Genomic DNA, 19250 nt, shown 5'->3' with positions numbered 1-19250 from the left:
TTTTTTCAGTTTTCTTTTTCTTCTTTATTTTTCAGCGTCACTATGAAGTACATATCGACGAACCTTTGTTTTTTTAACTTAAATCTGGTAGGCATTGATGACCTTATCCAAGTCAAAATCCCAAACCCAATAGGTTCTTCAGTCATTTTACAATTAAACATTTTTCCCTGAACAAATGTCTTAAATACCGTTAATGACGTCACCGTCAAAGCAAAAATGACGACAACTAATTTCATGACGTCAGCCGACACAGAAACATGACGTCACCTGATCCACAGACAGACAGACAGACAACTTATTTATATATATATACTAGCTGTTGGGGTGGCGCTTCGCGCCACCCCAACACCTAGTTGGTGGGGGCGCTTCGCGCCACCCCAACACCTAGTTGGTGGGGGCGCTTCGCGCCCCCCCAAGCCCCCCCGCGCGCGTAAGTCGTTACGCGCCATAATAGTTACGCGCCATTGTAGTTGTGTCCCTATGTCCCACCTGTGAATATATATATATATATATATATATATATATATATATATATATATATATATATATATATATATATATATATATATATATATATATATATATATATATATATATATATATATATATATATATATATATATATATATATATATATATATATATATATATATATATATATATATATATATATATATATATGGTTTTAACTACGTAAAACTTGCGAATATACAACATTCTTTGCTGTCCCGTTGTCTTTGCATATAAATAGATTGTCAGGTTTACCGACTCTTGAACATGCAACATATAATGGTCCATGGGAAAACAATCTGTATTCAGATCTATACCTCATGATTCTAATGATTGCCCTTGAGCTTTGTTGATGGTGATTGCTAATCGACCATTCCCTGTCCCGGTGTCCCGGTCGTCATTTATATCCCCCTGTTTCCCCCGGTGTCCCCGTTGTAGTTGTGTCCCTGTGTCCCGGTCGTCATTTATATTCCCTGTGTCCCGGTCGTCATTTGTATCCCGGTGTCCCGGTCTGTATATACATTCGTTTTTTAGTTTTGTTTTTCTCCTTTATTTTTTTCCTTTTTTTTTCTTTTTTAGTTTATTTAGATTTTTAGATTTTTTAGTTTTTTTATTAGTTTTTAGTTTTTTTTTCTTTTTTTTTGTAGTTTTTACCTTCTTTTTAGTTTTGTTAGTTTTTTTTTTTACTTATGTCCTGGTCGTCATTTATACTCCCTGTGTCCCGGTGCTTTGTTGATTGCTAATCGAACATTCCTTTTGTCCTGGTCGCTTTCTCTTTGAGTGTCGTCATTTATTTTTTTCTTTTTTAGTTCTTTTAGTTTTTACCTTTTTTAGTTTTTTTTAGTTTTTTAGATGAAAATTTTTTTTTAGTTTTTTCCTTTTTTTCTTTTTAGTTTTTTATTGGTTTTTACCTTTATTTTAGCTTATTTTTCAGTTTTTTCCTTTTTTTATTTTTTTTTTATTTTTTATTTTTTTTTAGTTTTTTACCTTTTTTTAGTTTTTTTAGTTTTTTTAGTTTTTTAGCTTTTTTACTTTTTTTATTAGTTTTTAGTTTTTTTGTAGTTTTTGCCTTTTTTTAGTTTTTTCAGTTTTTTTTTAGTTTTTTATTGGTTTTTACCTTTATTTTAGCTTATTTTTCAGTTTTTTCCTTTTTTTTTTAGTTTTTTTTAGTTTTTAGTTTTTTTAGTTTTTTACCTTTTTTTAGTTTTTTTAGTTTTTTTAGTTTTTTAGCTTTTTTATTTTTTTTATTAGTTTTTAGTTTTTTTTGTAGTTTTTGCCTTTTTTTAGTTTTTTTAGTTTTTTAGCTTTTTTATTAGTTTTTAGTTTTTTTGTAGTTTTTGCCTTTTTTTAGTTTTTTTCTTTTTAGTTTTTTTGTAGTTTTTACCTTCTTTTTAGTTTTGTTAGTTTTTTTTTTTACTTATGTCCTGGTCGTCATTTATACTCCCTGTGTCCCGGTGCTTTGTTGATTGCTAATCGAACATTCCTTTTGTCCTGGTCGCTTTCTCTTTGAGTGTCGTCATTTATTTTTTTCTTTTTTAGTTCTTTTAGTTTTTACCTTTTTTAGTTTTTTTTAGTTTTTTAGATGAAAATTTTTTTTAGTTTTTTCCTTTTTTTCTTTTTAGTTTTTTATTGGTTTTTACCTTTATTTTAGCTTATTTTTCAGTTTTTTCCTTTTTTTTAGTTTTTTATTTTTTTTAGTTTTTTACCTTTTTTTAGTTTTTTTAGTTTTTTTAGTTTTTTAGCTTTTTTACTTTTTTTATTAGTTTTTAGTTTTTTTTGTAGTTTTTGCCTTTTTTTAGTTTTTTCAGTTTTTTTTTAGTTTTTTATTGGTTTTTACCTTTATTTTAGCTTATTTTTCAGTTTTTTCCTTTTTTTAGTTTTTTTTAGTTTTTAGTTTTTTTTAGTTTTTTACCTTTTTTAGTTTTTTTAGTTTTTTTAGTTTTTTGTTTTTTAGCTTTTTTATTTTTTTATTAGTTTTTAGTTTTTTTTGTAGTTTTTGCCTTTTTTTAGTTTTTTTAGTTTTTTAGCTTTTTTATTAGTTTTTAGTTTTTTTTGTAGTTTTTGCCTTTTTTTAGTTTTTTTAGTTTTTTAGCTTTTTTATTTTTTTTATTAGTTTTTAGTTTTTTTGTAGTTTTTGCCTTTTTTTAGTTTTTTTCAGTTTTCAGTTTTGTCACCTGATCCAGTTTTTTCAGGTGACGTCACCTGATCCACAGATCCACACACAGACAACTTATTTTTATATATATAGATATATATATATATATATATATATCATTTAAGGCGGTAACAGCAGGTGACACTGCGAAGAAAAATCAATTACGAAGACCAGCGATAAATTTCTAACAGTGGCTAAAATTGCCAGAGGCACTGCGTAGAATTATTGTGCCAATGGCAATGTGGTGGCAAACCATATTGCAGCGCAAAACCTTGCTGCAGACACAAAAAGTGGTCCCTTTTAAAACCGAGCTTACTAACCCTAGTATCAAAAATCCTTTAAATTGTAAACAGCTGCAAAATCAGAGTAAAGAAAATTTGAAATTAGCTATAAATGATTAGGCGTGGCAACAAATTTTAGAGGTGATGGGTAGAATTATAATACCAGTGGCAATGCGGTGGCAAACACTTCTTAAAATCTAGCTGCCGACGCAAGATTTGATTTCTGTTCAAACCTAGCTTAATAACCCTAGCACCAAAAATCCTTTAAGAAAGCAGGTGCAAAATCACTGTAAATAAAATTGAAACTAGCTATTAAGGATTAGACGTGGCAACAACAATTGGTTAGAGGTGTTGGGTAAAATTATAATACCAGTAGTAGTACGGTGACAAACCATATCACAGCGTAAAATCTAGCTACCAACGCAAGAATTGGTCTCTCTTAAAACCTACCTCACTAGTCCTAACATCAAAAATTCCTTAAAATGAAAACAGCAGCAAAATCATTGCAACGAAAAATTAATAATTAAAATTAGTAATAAATGATTAGAGGTGGTAACAATTGGCACATGTAGAATTATAATGCTGGTGAAAATTTGGTGGCAAAACTGGGGCTGGTAATGTGTTGGCAAATACTGGTGGCAACACTGGCACTTTTCGCCATCCAACTGTGGAGAAGTGTATGCAAGAAAAGCACCTACCAGTTGTGATGTGCTATTAGTTGTAATAACAGATTAGGAGAACGTTGGACAGTTTAGCACCTCTTATGTAATGTAATACATGTAGAATGAAGAATTAATGTCCCCTGTAATAGCCTAACATTACGAACCGCGCTATGTCAACTAAATGACAGAGAAGCTAGATCCCAGAGTAATTTATCGAAATTAAATTCTCTCTGTCTCGTGGCATGTTATTTGTGCGAGGTAGTAATAGTAGTGATATGTAACTTTTTATTTCCAGATAATGTTTCGTCGTTACCACCGTCTCTTCAGCCACATACTGTGTTACAAGGTCATTCAGAGAAAGTTTGCTGTGTAGCCTGGAGTCCCCACGAAAGAGGGATACTTGCCACAGCGTCTGTTGACTCGACTGTTCGAGTGAGTTTAATTTTCCCTATTTTATTGTAAAATATTTTTTATTGTTTTTTATTGTACTGCATTTTATTGTACCGCAAATACAGTTCAGTTTTATTTTTGAAATATTTTCTTTTTCTTTCTGTTTCTGATCAAAGAAAACTGAACAAACACCTTTAGTATACACAGCAAATATTTGTCACAAGATTTACGAAATGTTAAAAAGAGTGAAATGAAAACTTTGTTTTAAAAGCGTTTTTAAATACTTTATGTAATTTAATTTTTTATGACTTTTTTCTTGTGGCTTGAAAAAATAAAATTTTTGTAGAGAAGTGTAGGACAATCGTGATATGAAATTTAAGCCTTAAGTTGTTATAAAGTATGTATTAAAGCACCGTACCTCTGTAATACAGTGATTAAAATTTAATTGTTCCAGGTAGCATACCAAAAAATATTTTCGAATGTCACCATCAAATTTTTTTTTTAATTTTTCATGCATCATACTAACGTTTCAGGCTTCTTACTAAAATAAAATCTTGTATTATTTTGTCCCGAGACATCGTCTACCTCTCTTTCGAATACCCAATATACGTAGTATTGCCTTATGGCAGCTAATTTATTTTCTTGAGCATATGTTCTTTAAGGCGACCTTTGGTCATATCCTGGGGCCGCTGCTCTTCAACCTGTGTATAAATGACCTTTTCGACGGAATTCATTAAACAGTCCTCCTTTATGCCGATTATACTAAGCTTTATCGCGAGGTTACGTCATCAAGAAACACTGAAAAACTACAGAGAGACACTGGCCCTACCTGGGAGGGGACAGACGAGTGGTTGAGGGAAATTAATATTGAAAAGGCACCATCTGAGCCTTAGTGAAAAGTATTGGAAATCTTAAACGTTGTATTCTAAAAAAGTAAACAAAACAGAACAAAGGGAAGACCTTGAAATATTTATGGGCTGTAACCTATCATTTGCTCCTCACTGTGAAGCAGTAGTAAAGAAAGCTTCTAGTATTATCAGGCTCCTGAGAAGAAACCTAAGGTTCGACAATTACAAGTGCATTTGCAGGAACTTATCCAGCCCATCTCAAATTGTGGCCATAGCGCCATCCGGTCTATATACAACAAGGACACTGATGCTCTGGAGATTGTGCAATGAAGAATTACTAAATTCTCTCCTAGTCTCTGCAACCTTCCCTCTTAAGAGTGCCTCCAGCACTTGGACCTACCAACCAGTGCTCACAGATTCACACGTGGTGATTTAATCGAAATGCACAAGATTTGCTATGTAGAATATAACGCGCCTTCAGATAAAATAATTAACCGTTTAAGATGATTACTTAGGCGCCTATGAAATTTGAAAATATTGTACAATGTCAAGAGTAGAATAGCTTGACCTAAACTGATCTTTTGAAGCCGTCTTCTATTTTTTTATCGTTTCTGGAGTTGAAAAAAAATTAAATAGATTATAATTTAGCAACTAGCACTAGTTGCTGAATTAAGTGATATCAATGTCAGGCAACGTTCCTACTTAATGCTTTACTTAAGTGCAAAAAAATGTACCAGTACCACAATTTTTTTTCAAGTTTTTCAATCTCAAACATTCCGCGGGGCCTACAGCTACGATACTACCTACTCTAATAAGATAATTGAGCGAAACCAACTACGAGGACTTAATGTTAAAATCAGTCAGACGTGAATGATTCCACAAAGAAGTCAGGCGCTGGACTCTGCAAGATCATATTGTGTATATGTGGAACCATTTAAAGCCAAGGTTGTCAAGTCTCCCACGATTTCAACTTTTAAAAACCGACTAGAAGCAATATTTGGTAGTGAAATGTATCTCATCAACAAATCTCAAAGAGATGTTTGAGTTGAAAAGAAGGGTTGAGCTAAAGAGAAGTCAATGTTATTCTCACTTTTGTAATTTTGAAGTTTATAACCTTATTTGAGTAATTAATTTTAAAAGATTTTCCTCAAAAGAAGTTTTTGAAAGAAAGAAGAAGAGCTACATTAAACCAACTTTACTTACTTACTTCACTTATTGCTCCTGCCGGTGGTCCAGTGCAGATAGAGAAGCCACTCGTCGCCTCCAGTCCAGACGGTCCTGTGCTAGCAAGATACCTTCGCGTTGGGTGCCACCGATCAATGACAGGAAGTGAGCAAGGCTGTCCTTCTGTCTTGAACGAGGCCTTCCACGCGGACGCTTCCAACCGTTTGTCGAGGGATTTAAACTAAAGGCAATTGTGGCTAGCGTTTCTGTTGGCATGCGGACTAGGTGGCTGAACCACCGAAGAGTTCGTGCAGCGAGCTGACGTAAGTTAGGTACCTGGTTGGTAAGTGACATCAGTTGGGTGTTGGAGACAAAGTCATGCCACATAAAGAACATGGTTTACTGTGGTGTTGTAAAAACACATCATTGTTCTGCGGGTAAATCCGGGCTTCGACCAGACGGAGGGACAGAGTCGGACCATGATTGAGGTGGCTTTTGCGGTACGGGACTGAGTCTCAGCTTTGATAGATCATCTGTCCGTGATGACGGGGCCAAGATAAGTGAACGATTTCACAACTTCAACGGTATTTCCTAATATGCTGAATGCAGGTGAGTTCGCGGTTGTGTCTGCCGGATCAGTTATCATTCTCTTAGTCTTTTCCCAGTTGATTTTTTTTCGGTTTAGATGCTTCTTTCGACAGTGTAGTAAGGCCTTCTTCTAGTTCAGCTGTAGAGGTGCACACCAAAGTCATATCATTCGCAAAGTTTCCATCGTTTAGGATTCGGTCGCCAAACTGCAGTCCAAAATGGAGACGGTTTGTGCTTTGGTCCGTAACGTAATCGATGCCTCACATCGGTATTTATTTCGAATACTGGGTTGCGACGACTGTTTATATGGACGGAGTTTTAGTGTCAGTATAGAGGACCTTCAACAGACGGGAATACTTTTCAGAAAGTCTTGTTCGTTCAAATATCAGCCAGATCAGAGGCTACTTTGAAATCCACAAAGATTAACCGAGGATGAGCAGAAAAAAAGTTAAAAAAAAATTCAATGTGCCTTTTTGAAAATCTGAATACACATAATATTATATTTTGATTTAGTTTCACGCCTCAAATTTCCCTGAAAAGTAAAAATTAATACTCTTTTCTGTCCCTAAGACATTTTATCTATGCTGTTTTGACAGCCTGAATGCACTAACGTCCTTTTGATATAGTTCAATTGTAAGAGCAGAAGTAGTAATAGTAGTAGCCATGAGTTTTTCAATTTAATACCTTTTCAGTTTAATACCTTAAGGCGTTGCTGGGTAATTGCTAATTCACCTCTTTGATTGCCCACATGTACGTAGTGTGTTTTGATACAGATCAACACACCGTACTCGCCATTCCCTGAAAGTTTAATCCCCTCCTCGTGCCCTGATAGTTTTAAGTTAGTTCTTTAATCTGTTTTGGGGTATTGCTGATACGTCCCCATTAATCGTCTCCTGAAGTTCCAACTTAATATCATTAGCCTGAACAATAGTATTACTAGTAACAGTGGCAGTAGTAGTAGAATGCACATAGTGCATTTTTATTAGTTCAACTTACCGCTCAACGTGTCCTGAGATTTTCAACCTGAGGCTCTAAGCTGTTCTCGAGATAGTACTTATGCGTTCTTTTGAAAGCCTGCATACACATAGTGTCTTTCAGTTTAATTCAATGTTACCCTCAACATTTCCTTAAAATTTTCGTTAGTACCATTACCCTTAATAGTAGCATTAATAGTAAGTAGTAATAGTTGTAGCAGTAGTAGTAGCAGTTGTAGCTGTGGTCGTGGTTGCAGTAGTAGTAGTATTAGTATTAGTAGTATGTACATTCTGCCTTTTGGTTAGTTCAACATCCCTTTAACATGCCTTGAAATTTTCAACTTAATACCCATCCATCCCTGGGATATTGCTTATATGCCCTTTTGATAACCTGCATGCAGAGAGGGCCTTTTGGTTAGTTTGATATCCATCTCAGCACGGCCTAAAAGTTTCAAATTAATGCTTTAAGCTGAGAAATTGCTCATACATCCTTTTGGCAATCTGAATGCAGATGGTGCTTCTGATTTAAACGTACATCTGCCTAAATATTCTATGAAAGTTTTACCTTAATACTGTTTGGTAAGAAATGCGTTAAGAAATACTGTTTGGTAAGAAATGGTACCCTTTTGGTAAGAAATGCGTTAGTTCAGCACTCACCTCAACATTCACTGTAAGTTTCAACTTAATATTCTAAGCCGTTTCTAAACTATTGCTTACATGACCTTTTGACGAACTGCATGCATATAGTGTGTTTTGACATAGTTGAAACTCCCTCTAAACATTTCCTGGAAGTTCGCCCTAATACCATTAGCCTCACTAGTAGCAGTAACCATAGTAGCAGTAGTAGTGGTCGTAGTAGTGTGCACATAGTGCCGTTGGGTTAGGTGAAAATTTAACTCAATATACCCTGAAAGTTTCGACTTAATGCTCTGTCATTCCTGAAATATTGCTGGTACAACTTTTTGACGATTTACATGTTTATGATGGTTTTTTTTTATTCGGTTCTACATCCCCCTAAACATTCCCCTGAAAGTTACCTTAATACCCTTTGCTTCGGTGGCATTAATAGTTGCAGTAGCATTAATAATAGCGTACACATAACACTTTTTTTTTTAGCATCCCCTTCAACACACTCTGTTTCAACAAACAGCTCCTGGGACATTAGTTATTCGTCTCTTCAACAAGCTGCAAGTATATAGTGTGTTTTTATTTAGTTCTACATACTCTCAACATTCCCTGAAATTTTCTAGCTTTGTACTAGTAGTAGTACAAGTAGTAGAAGTAACATGTTTATATTGGTTTTTGGTCAGTTCAACATCCCCCATACCAAGCCCTGAAGTTTCAACTTCATTCTCCAAGTTGTTCCCAAGAAATTGCTGATACGCCCTTTTGACAATCTTCATACAAACGTTGGGTTCACCGTTTTCATTCAATTTTCACCTTCTTATCCTTAGCCTTAGTAACAGTAGGAGTCATAATAGTTGTAGTAGGAGTAATAGTAGTAGTTGTTGTATTAGAAGGAGTAGTAACAGTAGTAGCAGCAGTAGTATGCACATATTGCCTTTTGGTCAGTTGAACATTCCCCTCATCGTGCCCTGGAAGTTTCGACTTAATGCACTAAGCATTTCCTAAGATTTTGCTGATGTGCCCTTTCCATAACCGCTATGTACATGGTGTTTTGATTTAGTTCTTCCCCCTCAACATTTCCTGAAATTTTCGCTTCAATATCCTCAGCCTTTGTAGCAGTCGCAATAGAAATAGTAGTTGTGTTAGCAGTAGTAGTGATGGTGGTAGGAGTAGTAATAATATTTGTTCTAGTAGTACATATAGTAGTATATAAAAAGTACATATTGCCTTTTTTTCCATTGATCATCCCCCTCATTATTCTGTGAAATTCCCAACTTAATACTCAAGTCACTCCTGAGATATGCCCTCTTGAAAACCTGGATGAACATAGTGTGTTTATTTGGTTCGACATTCCCTTCAACATTCCCTGAGAGCTTCGTCTGAATGCCCTTTGCCTTTTTTGACACAAAAGGTCAAACATGCCCCCCTTTCCAAATAACAAATACTGTGTGTAAATAGCTTTAGGCACAAATCCAAAGTAAACATGTTTTTACCCCTATGCAAAAAAAGAGCATTTCTTAAAATCCTTACAACATTCCTCAAGAGGTTAAAGTAGAGTTAAAGAGATGTTAAAGTAGTAAGAATAGAAACGTTTTTTATACTTTTAACTGTTTCATGCATATCTTTAGGTTTGGAACGGTTTCGACGGGAAGGAGCTTGCTGTATATTCAGACCCCTTGTTCAGTCGCTACTTCTGCCTTGAGTGGTCTCACTGGGAGGAAGACCTAATTTTCGCTGGTGGAGATAAAAATTATTTAGCATCAATTAGACCTTCTCAACATCCACCAAGTGCTTACGTAAAACCCAATGGCAAAGCCGCTAGCGACAAAGCAAAAGGTGAAAAAGAAAATATAGAAGTTAAGAAGCAAACAGAAACTGCAAAGGAATATGTGAAGCAAAAGAATCCAACGGTACTATATCCAACACTGGTATCTCTGGAAAATCGAAAGAAAGAGTTCCAATATGAAGACTGTTTTGCTTTGCTTAGAGCTACTACTATTGGTGAGAAAAGTGAGGAGACTTCAATTATGTTCTACTTATTTGGTGAAGATTTTAGAGTAGCTATAAACCGAGAGGCGGAGTGCTCTTTAAAAGCCGGTTGTACTGAGAATTACCTTCTTTTGAGTGTCTGGTCTGATAAACCCTGGGATGAAATGGCTAGAGCACTTACAGCTGCTAACCAAATTGATGAGTTTTTGTTTGCAGTCCAGAAAGGCGTAAGTACATTGAAGTTTTTATCTTGGTGAGCAGGGTTGTGGAATCGGTCTTTGCCACCAACCCTCTGTCTCAGACTCCTCAAATTTTAACATAATTGCTGCTCGAGCATTTTCTTTAAAGAAGTAGCAACTCCAACTATAACATTCCTGCTAATTTACTCCAGGAATTAATGAGAAAAATTCAGAAAAGTAATATTGTATGCTAATTACAGTCTATAATTAGCCTACAATGTTAATTTTTTATTATTGCCATTTTTTAGTAGTATTTAAGAATATTTGGCTTCACTCCACAGTCCGGCTCGTGTGGCTTTATGGATAAGAGCAATCTAAGAATTTGATTGATTTTATTAAGATAATAAAATCATGAAATTTAAGACACCATGAAATTAAGGCACCATGGTAATTTGACACTGGTAATTAAGACACCATGAAATTTAAGACACTTTCATGGTGCCAGACCCCTGAGAACTTATGGTCTCTTTGCTTCTAAAGGAAGGCCAGTCGCTTACTAATTTCAATACCAAAGAAATTTAAAGGTATCTAAAATCGGGGATGCCGGTCAGTAATTTGCTCAGGAAGTCGGTAAATTGTATGATAGTACCATAGATTTGTTACCTGAACAGATACCAGAAATGCTTTTTGTTAACAAGCATTGCGATCGAAACAACCACCATTCTTAAAACAAGTTGGGTGGCCATAGAAACGCTGACTTAATCAGCTAGTTAAGATATAAATTGCCACGATTACTCTAATGAGGCCAGTAGTGGCATTCTGTGGGTTTATTTTAACTGTGGCAACCAAAAAGGCATTGTGTCAAACAATGCAAATTTCAAAGGGGGCAGAAATACTGAAAAATGCATTTCAATTTTTTTCCTCCTATTGTGAATCATACTTTTAGCACCTGAATAAATGGTATTTAACATAGAATAGGCATTGCGTTACACAAGTAGGTAAAATAGGAATCGACAGGTCTCCAGGTATCTAACAAGAAGGGTGGCGATAGAGATGGAGACTTAAATAGTCAGTTAATATACAGATTGCCACATTGAGTCTAATAAGCCCAGTAGTGGTATTCTGTGTGTTCATTTTGACTGTGGCAACCAAAAAGGCATTGCGTCAAACAATGCAAATTTCAAAGGGGGCAGAAATACTGAAAAATGCATTTCATTTTTTTTTTTGCTCCTATTGAGAATAATAGTTTTAGCACCTGAATAAATAGTATTTAATATAGAATAGGCATTGCAGTACACGAGTAGGTTAAAATAGGAGTCGACAGATTCTCAGGTATCTAACAAGAAGGGTGGCAATGGAGATGGAGACTTCAATAGCCAGTTAACATATAAATTGCCACAATGAGTCTAATAAGGCCAGCAGTGGAATTATGCCGGTTCATTTTGACTGTGGCAACCAAAAAGGCATTGTGACAGACAATGCAAGTTTCACAGGGGGGCAAAAATACTGAAAATGCATTTTGGATTTTTTTTTTCTTTGTTTAGAACTTTCCTTAGATTTATCACCGGAATTCTCTTCCCCTTTGGAAATTTCCTGGCGACGCTTGCGCTGGGCGGCACCTTTTTGTGACCTTTTGCACCTTTTTGCACCTTTGTGTAGACCTTTTTGTGAAACTATTTTCAAAGAGTTGCAAATTATTTCAAATTCCATCCTAATAATTTGCCAAAGTTTTTTTTCAAACAATTCGCAATTCTTCTTCAAGATTAAAACTTTTTTTTAGAAGAAATAGTGTTTTGGGGTGTTCTTTTAGCATACAAATTGCCATAATGAATCTAAAATTACCATAACATGTTTTGACTTTGGCAGTTTTGACTTTGGTAACTCAAAAGACGCTATGCAATACGAAAAGACCAAAATGATTTTTTTAGGTCGTGATTTCAAAATGTTTTAAGGGGAGGGGGAGAGGTTGTGACTTTGGCACCTCAACAGATGTTGGTACATAAACAAATTTTTACAGGGAAGGTGAAATACTGAAAAATCATTTTGGAATTTTTCACTTTTAAGGACCATAGAATTATTACCTGAATAGATAGCATTTGATACAGAAAAAATTGCAGTACATGAGGAGGTAAAACAGGAGCTTTCAGGTCCTTAGTTATCTAACAAGAATGGTGGCAATCAGCCAGTTAATAGAGAAACGTACCCTACTTAACTGGTTTTTCCTCCTTGGAATAGTTTAGCATGTGTGGAAGAAAAATTATAAGGAACTTGTCAAAGGGTATGCTATTTGTAGTCTATTATAAAGCAATATGTTAATGGATAGTATCTCCATCTATAGAGGTACCAGCGGGATCATTACTTGCTAGGACCGTTGCACAACGAAAACAGAAGTCAATAATATAGATAGGAATACTGGGGTTGAATTTTCGCTAACGCACTACTGAAAGGGACAAAATAAATAAAATGATAAAATTAAATAACTGTTTTTCTAGTCAATAATTAAGACTTCTTTACCTTACAAAAATAGAGATACCCTCTATGCCCTCTATTTTATATGTCCGTGTTTCTAAAGTAACGACATTAGTAAACTGCTACCCCGATATTAAATCTCAAGGAGTACCGGCCTGGGTACTGAAGGCACAATTTTAGTTTGAATCTGAATTATTAATTTAATATCTTTTAGAAGGAATAGAATTTTGAAAAGCATTCATATTTTCGGTCAAAAGCTATATCTTTAAAATTTGTCAAAATGCTTATATCAAAGAAACGATTAACCCGCAACTAATCCTTCACTAATTAAAACTTACCGAGTCATGTAATATTTAGAAGCAGAGGCATTTTTAGGGGGGACTTAGGGGGTACTTGCCCCGGGCGCAGAAATTTAAGGGATGCTAAAATTCAAATAAATAATCTAGTGATCATAATCATTTAATGATTTTGTTTTTATTGAAATAAAGTATGGAGCACAGTTTCCAGAAGCAAATTGAATCGGAAACTTTCATTTTTTTTCCACATTTTCATCATAATTCCATGAAAATAAAAGTAAATATACGGAATTTAATTAATATTAACGTTTTCTGTGCATTTTGTATTCAAAGCCGTTCGTATTTTACAGTATGTCGAGATAGTTGATAATTTTGCAGAGGTCAAAGTAAGACAGATCAGATTTATGTAAATGAAAAATTTTCATAAATTTGGCTTCAAAATTTTTTGGGAGACATTGAGGGGGGGGAGGTAATCAAGATTTTTCCCCAGGCGCTCTAGGCATGTTTCACACATGAAGAGACATTTTGAGGGGATATTGAGGGGGGAGGGAGGTAATCAAGATTTTACCCCAGGTGGTCTAGGCATGTTTCACACATGAAGAATGGCATTGTCAAAGATTGTGACTTTTGGCCATCCGTCTGGGACCAAATGAAAAGTAGTAGAGTTTATAAAGGGAATAAGAACTTCATAGGAGGGGGTAAAAAGTGAAGCTTTGAATGGAGCGAAGGAGTAGTATTTGCTTCTGTGTCGGCCTTAGGTGACTTGGTGCTCCTGTGAGTTTTTAGTAGTAATAGTAGGTTTAGAAATTAAAAGTCTCCTGTTAGGATTTTAGGGTAAGTGGTGGCTAACTTTCTTCTATTCGGCAAAATTTATTCGGGATATGGTTTAACTCGTTAGAAAAATTAAACATCAGTTTCCTGAGCCATTTTAATGCAATTAGAGACCAAAAAATGATCTAATAATTAATGACCGACCATGTCCACAGGACTTGTAGTGACGTTTATTTTGTTGTAATTCGGTTTTCAGTACAAAGTATTGATCATTAGTAGCTAAATAAAATTCTGAAATGTCAGTTTCTGTTTTAAATGTGATGTGTTTATTTTTCATCTCATTAAAGATTTTTTGATTTCTACCAACATTGAAATTGAAGGATTTCTGAGTTTGTTGATCGCGAATCTAAGACCAATATTGTAAAAAGAATGTCAAAAGTAAAACACAATAAGTAAATATTTCACAAATTAATATTCAAAATTCAACAAAAAATATTATCTTTAATTAGCACACTAATTTGTGTGTGCTAATTATCCTTATGTACTGGACTGACTGAATGTTGCCAGATTTGCTGTACAAGCTTAGTGTTGTATATCCAGGAGTATAACCGGTATAATCTATTATGGGTATAACTATTATGGTATAACCTATGAATGTTAACTCCTGGACATATTTTATGTCAAAATGATATTTTTAAAGGTTTCTAATTTTAATTTTATACGCATTTAAGATCAGACCTCTAATCACTGTTAATTTAACTAAGATTTCTAAGAAAAGTATTATTAGAAACTTTTAATGAAATCAAATAGAAGTTTGTTTCAAAGCCTAAAAAAAGTCGAATGCCTTAATAATATGTATTTTATATAAATGACTGTGCTAGATGGCGTTCTGCCCTGGCATTTTGGCCATGGGGTTTCTTTTAGGTTTTGCTGTGTTTCTTTACCTCAAATCATTCTAGTTACAGTGTTTGTTGGAAAGAGGGCTAAGGGATTCCTTTTCAGTTATTCATGTATGGCTTGACACTTGATTATCCCCCTTAGTCAACTTGAGCCTTTAGGGGTATTCCCCCTTTGTGAAAGGAAATTGGTAGAAGTTGAAAAGCAGATGAGGGGTTTTTTGAGGGATGAGTAAGTTGTTGGTGGTACACTGATATCAGATATTACTGATAAAGTAGAGATGTTATGCAAAAGCCTACAATAATAGTTCTTGTTTGAGCACTGTTTTGTTCTTTTTATGAAACCAAGTCATTTATTGTAAATAATTTGCACTCGCATGGACATATCCCAAACATGACATCTTTTATTTAATCAATGAGTTAATAAAAAGTGCTAAAACGATTAAAATACAGTCATCACAAGCATAATTTAGCAACGAAGACAAAAGTTACGAGCACATTTGTCAAAACGCACCTGTTACAGATTGTTGAAAGCAAAATCTCGAATCTCGAATTCTCGAATCTCTCAAAATCTCGAATCTCGATTGTTGAAAGCAAAATATCGGTACAAAGCTTCGGGAATAGCGCTTTAACCGTGTGTAAGCCAGTGTCAGTTTTGGAAATTTCGTGGTTGTTTCTCTAGGGAGCTGGTATATAAAAGACCGAAAGGGGGAGGAAGTTCTGGAGGAGGAGGGTTGAGCTAAATTTCGGGCAGAGTTTCCCGCGTCTGACACAAACTTGGTCAATTTCAAAGGCTTTTAGATAAAAAGAGTAAGACAACAGGGAACCTCTGTAGATCATATGTAGTGATCCCGTCTGAGCCCATTCAATTTATCGCTTAAATTTACGTTTTTCTTCTTGTGTGTTTAAAGCGTTATATTTATTGAACGCATTATGCTAGCTGGCGTTGTTGCTGAAACTTTTTGACTGTGTTCACTCTTCTTGTGATTAATATGTACTTCTCCGTCTTAAAATGTTGTAATTACAGGATACACCTCTATGGAAGAATGTAGTTGAAAGACATGTAGCTTGGCTCCTTCAAAATGATTTATTTCGTAAGGCGACCATTTTCTGGCATTTACTTGGAGAAAAAGAAAACGCACTAGAAACTTTGCTTGCTGCAGACTTGTCGCGCGATGCTTTCGTATACGCCAAATTGAATTTTCCTGAGAATGATGAAAGAGTAAAAAATACGGGTAGAGTTTATGCTAATACATGGATGTGCAATAATCGCCCAGAACTTGCGACTAAAGTTTATCTATCCATCAACGATTTTGATTCAGCATTGGATATGATACGCCGTAAAAATGACCCGCTGAGCAGCCTCTTAGCTTCTGAAATTGCAAAGTTCTCTTCCAGCAAGAATATGTCGGATGTTTATGTTGTTCAATGCATCCATGATGCACTTTCACGGAACGATAGGAAGACAGCTGATAGAGCCATTGAATTAAACCCCAAATTTTACTGGTGCAAACCTGTCGTGGATATTTATTTTTTCCTCTGTGTGGAGCAAAAGGAAATGAGTCAAAAGGAGACTAGTGCTGTGGATAGCCAGTGTGCTCCAATGTTGCCAGAGCAACTTCTCAATGAGTGTGTGAATCTTTTTGATGGTATTAAGAAGGATTTTATGCTTAAATGGCATTTGAAAGACTGTTCTGAAGTAACCGCAGAAATTCAAAAGACTTTTTGTGCTTCTGTTATTCCAAAACAGCAGGAAAAGGTAAGAAGACATAACTCTGTGTTTATACTTGCGAGTACGGTTATTTTATAACCATACTATATTTTATTTATTTATATTATTATATATTTATATATATATATATATATATATATATATATATATATATATATATATATATATATATATATATATATATATATATATATTAATATTAATATAAATATTTATATTATATATTATTATATATTTATATATGGTTAGTTATGTATTTGCCAGGCTGAGTAGGATTAATATAACTAGTCGTATATAACTATTTATATGTTTGTTCCTGATATTTTTTTTCAATTTTTTAAATGATTGTTTGAAGGAAAAGAAACGAAAAAGAAACAGCAAGGTATTTTATTTAGATATTATAGTGATTGTTAAAAAATAAGGTTTGTTGAAAAATACCGTTTTGATAAGTATGATAGATAGACAGATAGATTTATTCACATGAAAGCCCAATTTGGCCATGATGACATACATAAAACAAGCGAAAAAATACAGTAACAAAATATTGGTCATGATTAAGTGAACTTGAAAACATCGAGCTTCAAAATTGAAATCCGGGTAGCCTTCTGTCTCTCAATTCTCTAGAGACCGTCGATTCTCAAAAACCCTTCAAATAGCACTTATTCATTGGCGGAAATAGCAGGTTAATTATACCAGCTCGTCAATTGGGTCTCTTGGGCCATCTGAAACGATTCTTTCTGGTAAAAAACTTGTAAAAATTTCAGGTAGCTGAAAATATTCTATGAGACCGTTCGAAAACAGGAAAATACATCGAAAAATGGTTGCAATCATCTTACAGATTATTGTCTTCTGCTCGTGATAGTACCGATTTTGTTCTAAAACCAGTGTCCTTCATAGAGTACACTTGCGAAAAAGAGCTAAACATTTTCTAAGATTTCTAAGCAATTAGAGGAAATAGAGCAAAATCCTAGCAAACATTTTGTAGCATCTTCAAGAAGCTACGGCCTGATATTAAAAGCGGTATCTTCCGCCAATGAATACTTGAGTACTTTTTAAATACAAATTTTTAATTTTAATATGGGATTTTCGAGTCCCATCAGTTCACTTAATCACGGCCTGAATGTAAGAAGTGTGCATATAGCCATTTTGCCCATAGTGCAATCGGTTAGTCAAATAAAATACAAACACATTTGGCAAAATTTGTAGGAAAACAATATTACTTCAAATATGCAAAAAAGTTGAAAAAAAATTATTTCTTTTCAGCTAAAAAAAAATTTGGAATTTCTGAGACTGAAATTGAAAACCCGAGGCGCTTATGAAATAAAAACTATCTGGCACTTCCTCATAATCAAGGATCATATTGCGATCATGGATCATATTGGGTCGTAAATATCTTTAGTGGGTTATAAAATATACCATGAGGGCCATGCACTTTCATTTCAGTCTTGAATAAGATATTCCTGAGTTCATTTAAGTTTTCAATAAAACATGTCATGAGCCCCCCCCCCCCTTCCCCGCTTTTTTTATTAACAGGATATTGCTGAGTTCATTTTATTGACTAATAAAATATTTCATGAGTCCCTTGTGATCTCATTTCAGTATTGAATTAAACATACCATGAGTGCCCTCCCTCCCGTTTTTGTTTCAATTTTGAGCAATTAAAAATTTTCTGTGTAGCATGAATATTGTCGTGTGTATTTTTTGTTTTCAATACACTCAGTTTGATATTTTTTTTTTAGATGCTAATTCATTTAAGCGGCCGTCTTGCTGCTTCAGTGCTGAGTTCCGAGTCAGTTGAAGATATGCTTACTGATATCAAAGCTGTGTATACGGAGTATGCGCCGTCTTCTGGGGACTCTCTGCCTCTTATTTTTAGTGAACTTTCTATGCTTAGTCAGTAAAGCCGAAAAACCGAGAAGAGATGTTTGATGTGACTTAAAATGATTGAAGTTAACTCTGTGATTAAAGTCCAATTACTCATAATAAAAATAATTTATTTTTAACCCACTAAAATACAAGACAAGTGGAGTATATAAAAGGTAATGAAAGTCAAATAACACAACTACACGAGAGATAAACCATATACAACACAACCATAACTCAACTAACGAAAGAACCTCTAAAAGATAACCCAACTATAAAACGAAAACAGGTGAAAACTAACGAATAAATTAACGAACTAAAAGGTGGAAGGGGCCCAGAGAAAAAACATAATCCTTTCCAATTTGGAGCCTAACTTCTGCAAAGAAGTAATAATAGTAAATAATTTATTGATGCCCACTCATAAAACATGAAAAAGTGGAGTAAAATAAAAAGATAATAATGTGACTTCTAACACAACTCAACTTCAAAAATTGCAATCACACAAAATATGTACAGATAAGAAACTTGCCAGTTTATGAAGAGACTTAGACCTTACCGACTCTCCCGCCTCAAGTATCATATCCAGAGGATCATGCATATTATAACGGTTTAGCAATGAGGAATTTCTTTCGTGGAGCGGCATACACAGTATAAATTTTGGAATAAGCTGAGCTGAACGAAGCTTCAGCTTCGTTCGGAATAAGCTTCTTTCGTGGAGCGGCATACACAGTATAAATTTTGGAATAAGCTGGGCTGAACGAAGCTTCAGCTTAGCTTCGTTCGGAATAAGCTTCTTTCGTGGAGCGGCATACACAGTATAAATTTTGGAATAAGCTGAGCTGAACGAAGCTTCAGC

At 34.6% G+C, this 19250-nt stretch overlaps 1 protein-coding gene across 1 annotated transcript in view; it reads left to right on the top strand.

Annotated features, from left to right (window-relative positions):
- Window positions 1–18534, top strand: part of LOC136031707 (gem-associated protein 5-like) — a 60623-nt gene extending 42089 nt beyond the window's left edge. Inside the window, exons 6-9 of the mRNA XM_065711407.1 lie at window positions 3904–4040; window positions 9828–10415; window positions 15827–16558; window positions 18271–18534. Of these exons, the coding sequence (XP_065567479.1) occupies window positions 3904–4040; window positions 9828–10415; window positions 15827–16558; window positions 18271–18432 (1619 nt within the window). The 3' untranslated portion in view covers window positions 18433–18534. The remainder of the gene's footprint in view (window positions 1–3903; window positions 4041–9827; window positions 10416–15826; window positions 16559–18270) is intronic.
- The last annotated feature ends 716 nt before the right edge of the window (window positions 18535–19250 follow it).

Source organism: Artemia franciscana, chromosome 10 (genome assembly GCF_032884065.1).
Source record: "Artemia franciscana chromosome 10, ASM3288406v1, whole genome shotgun sequence".
Classification (NCBI taxonomy): domain Eukaryota; kingdom Metazoa; phylum Arthropoda; class Branchiopoda; order Anostraca; family Artemiidae; genus Artemia; species Artemia franciscana.
The sequence above is the reverse complement of the archived record's forward strand: the minus strand, read 5'-3'. Positions and strand labels throughout refer to the sequence as shown.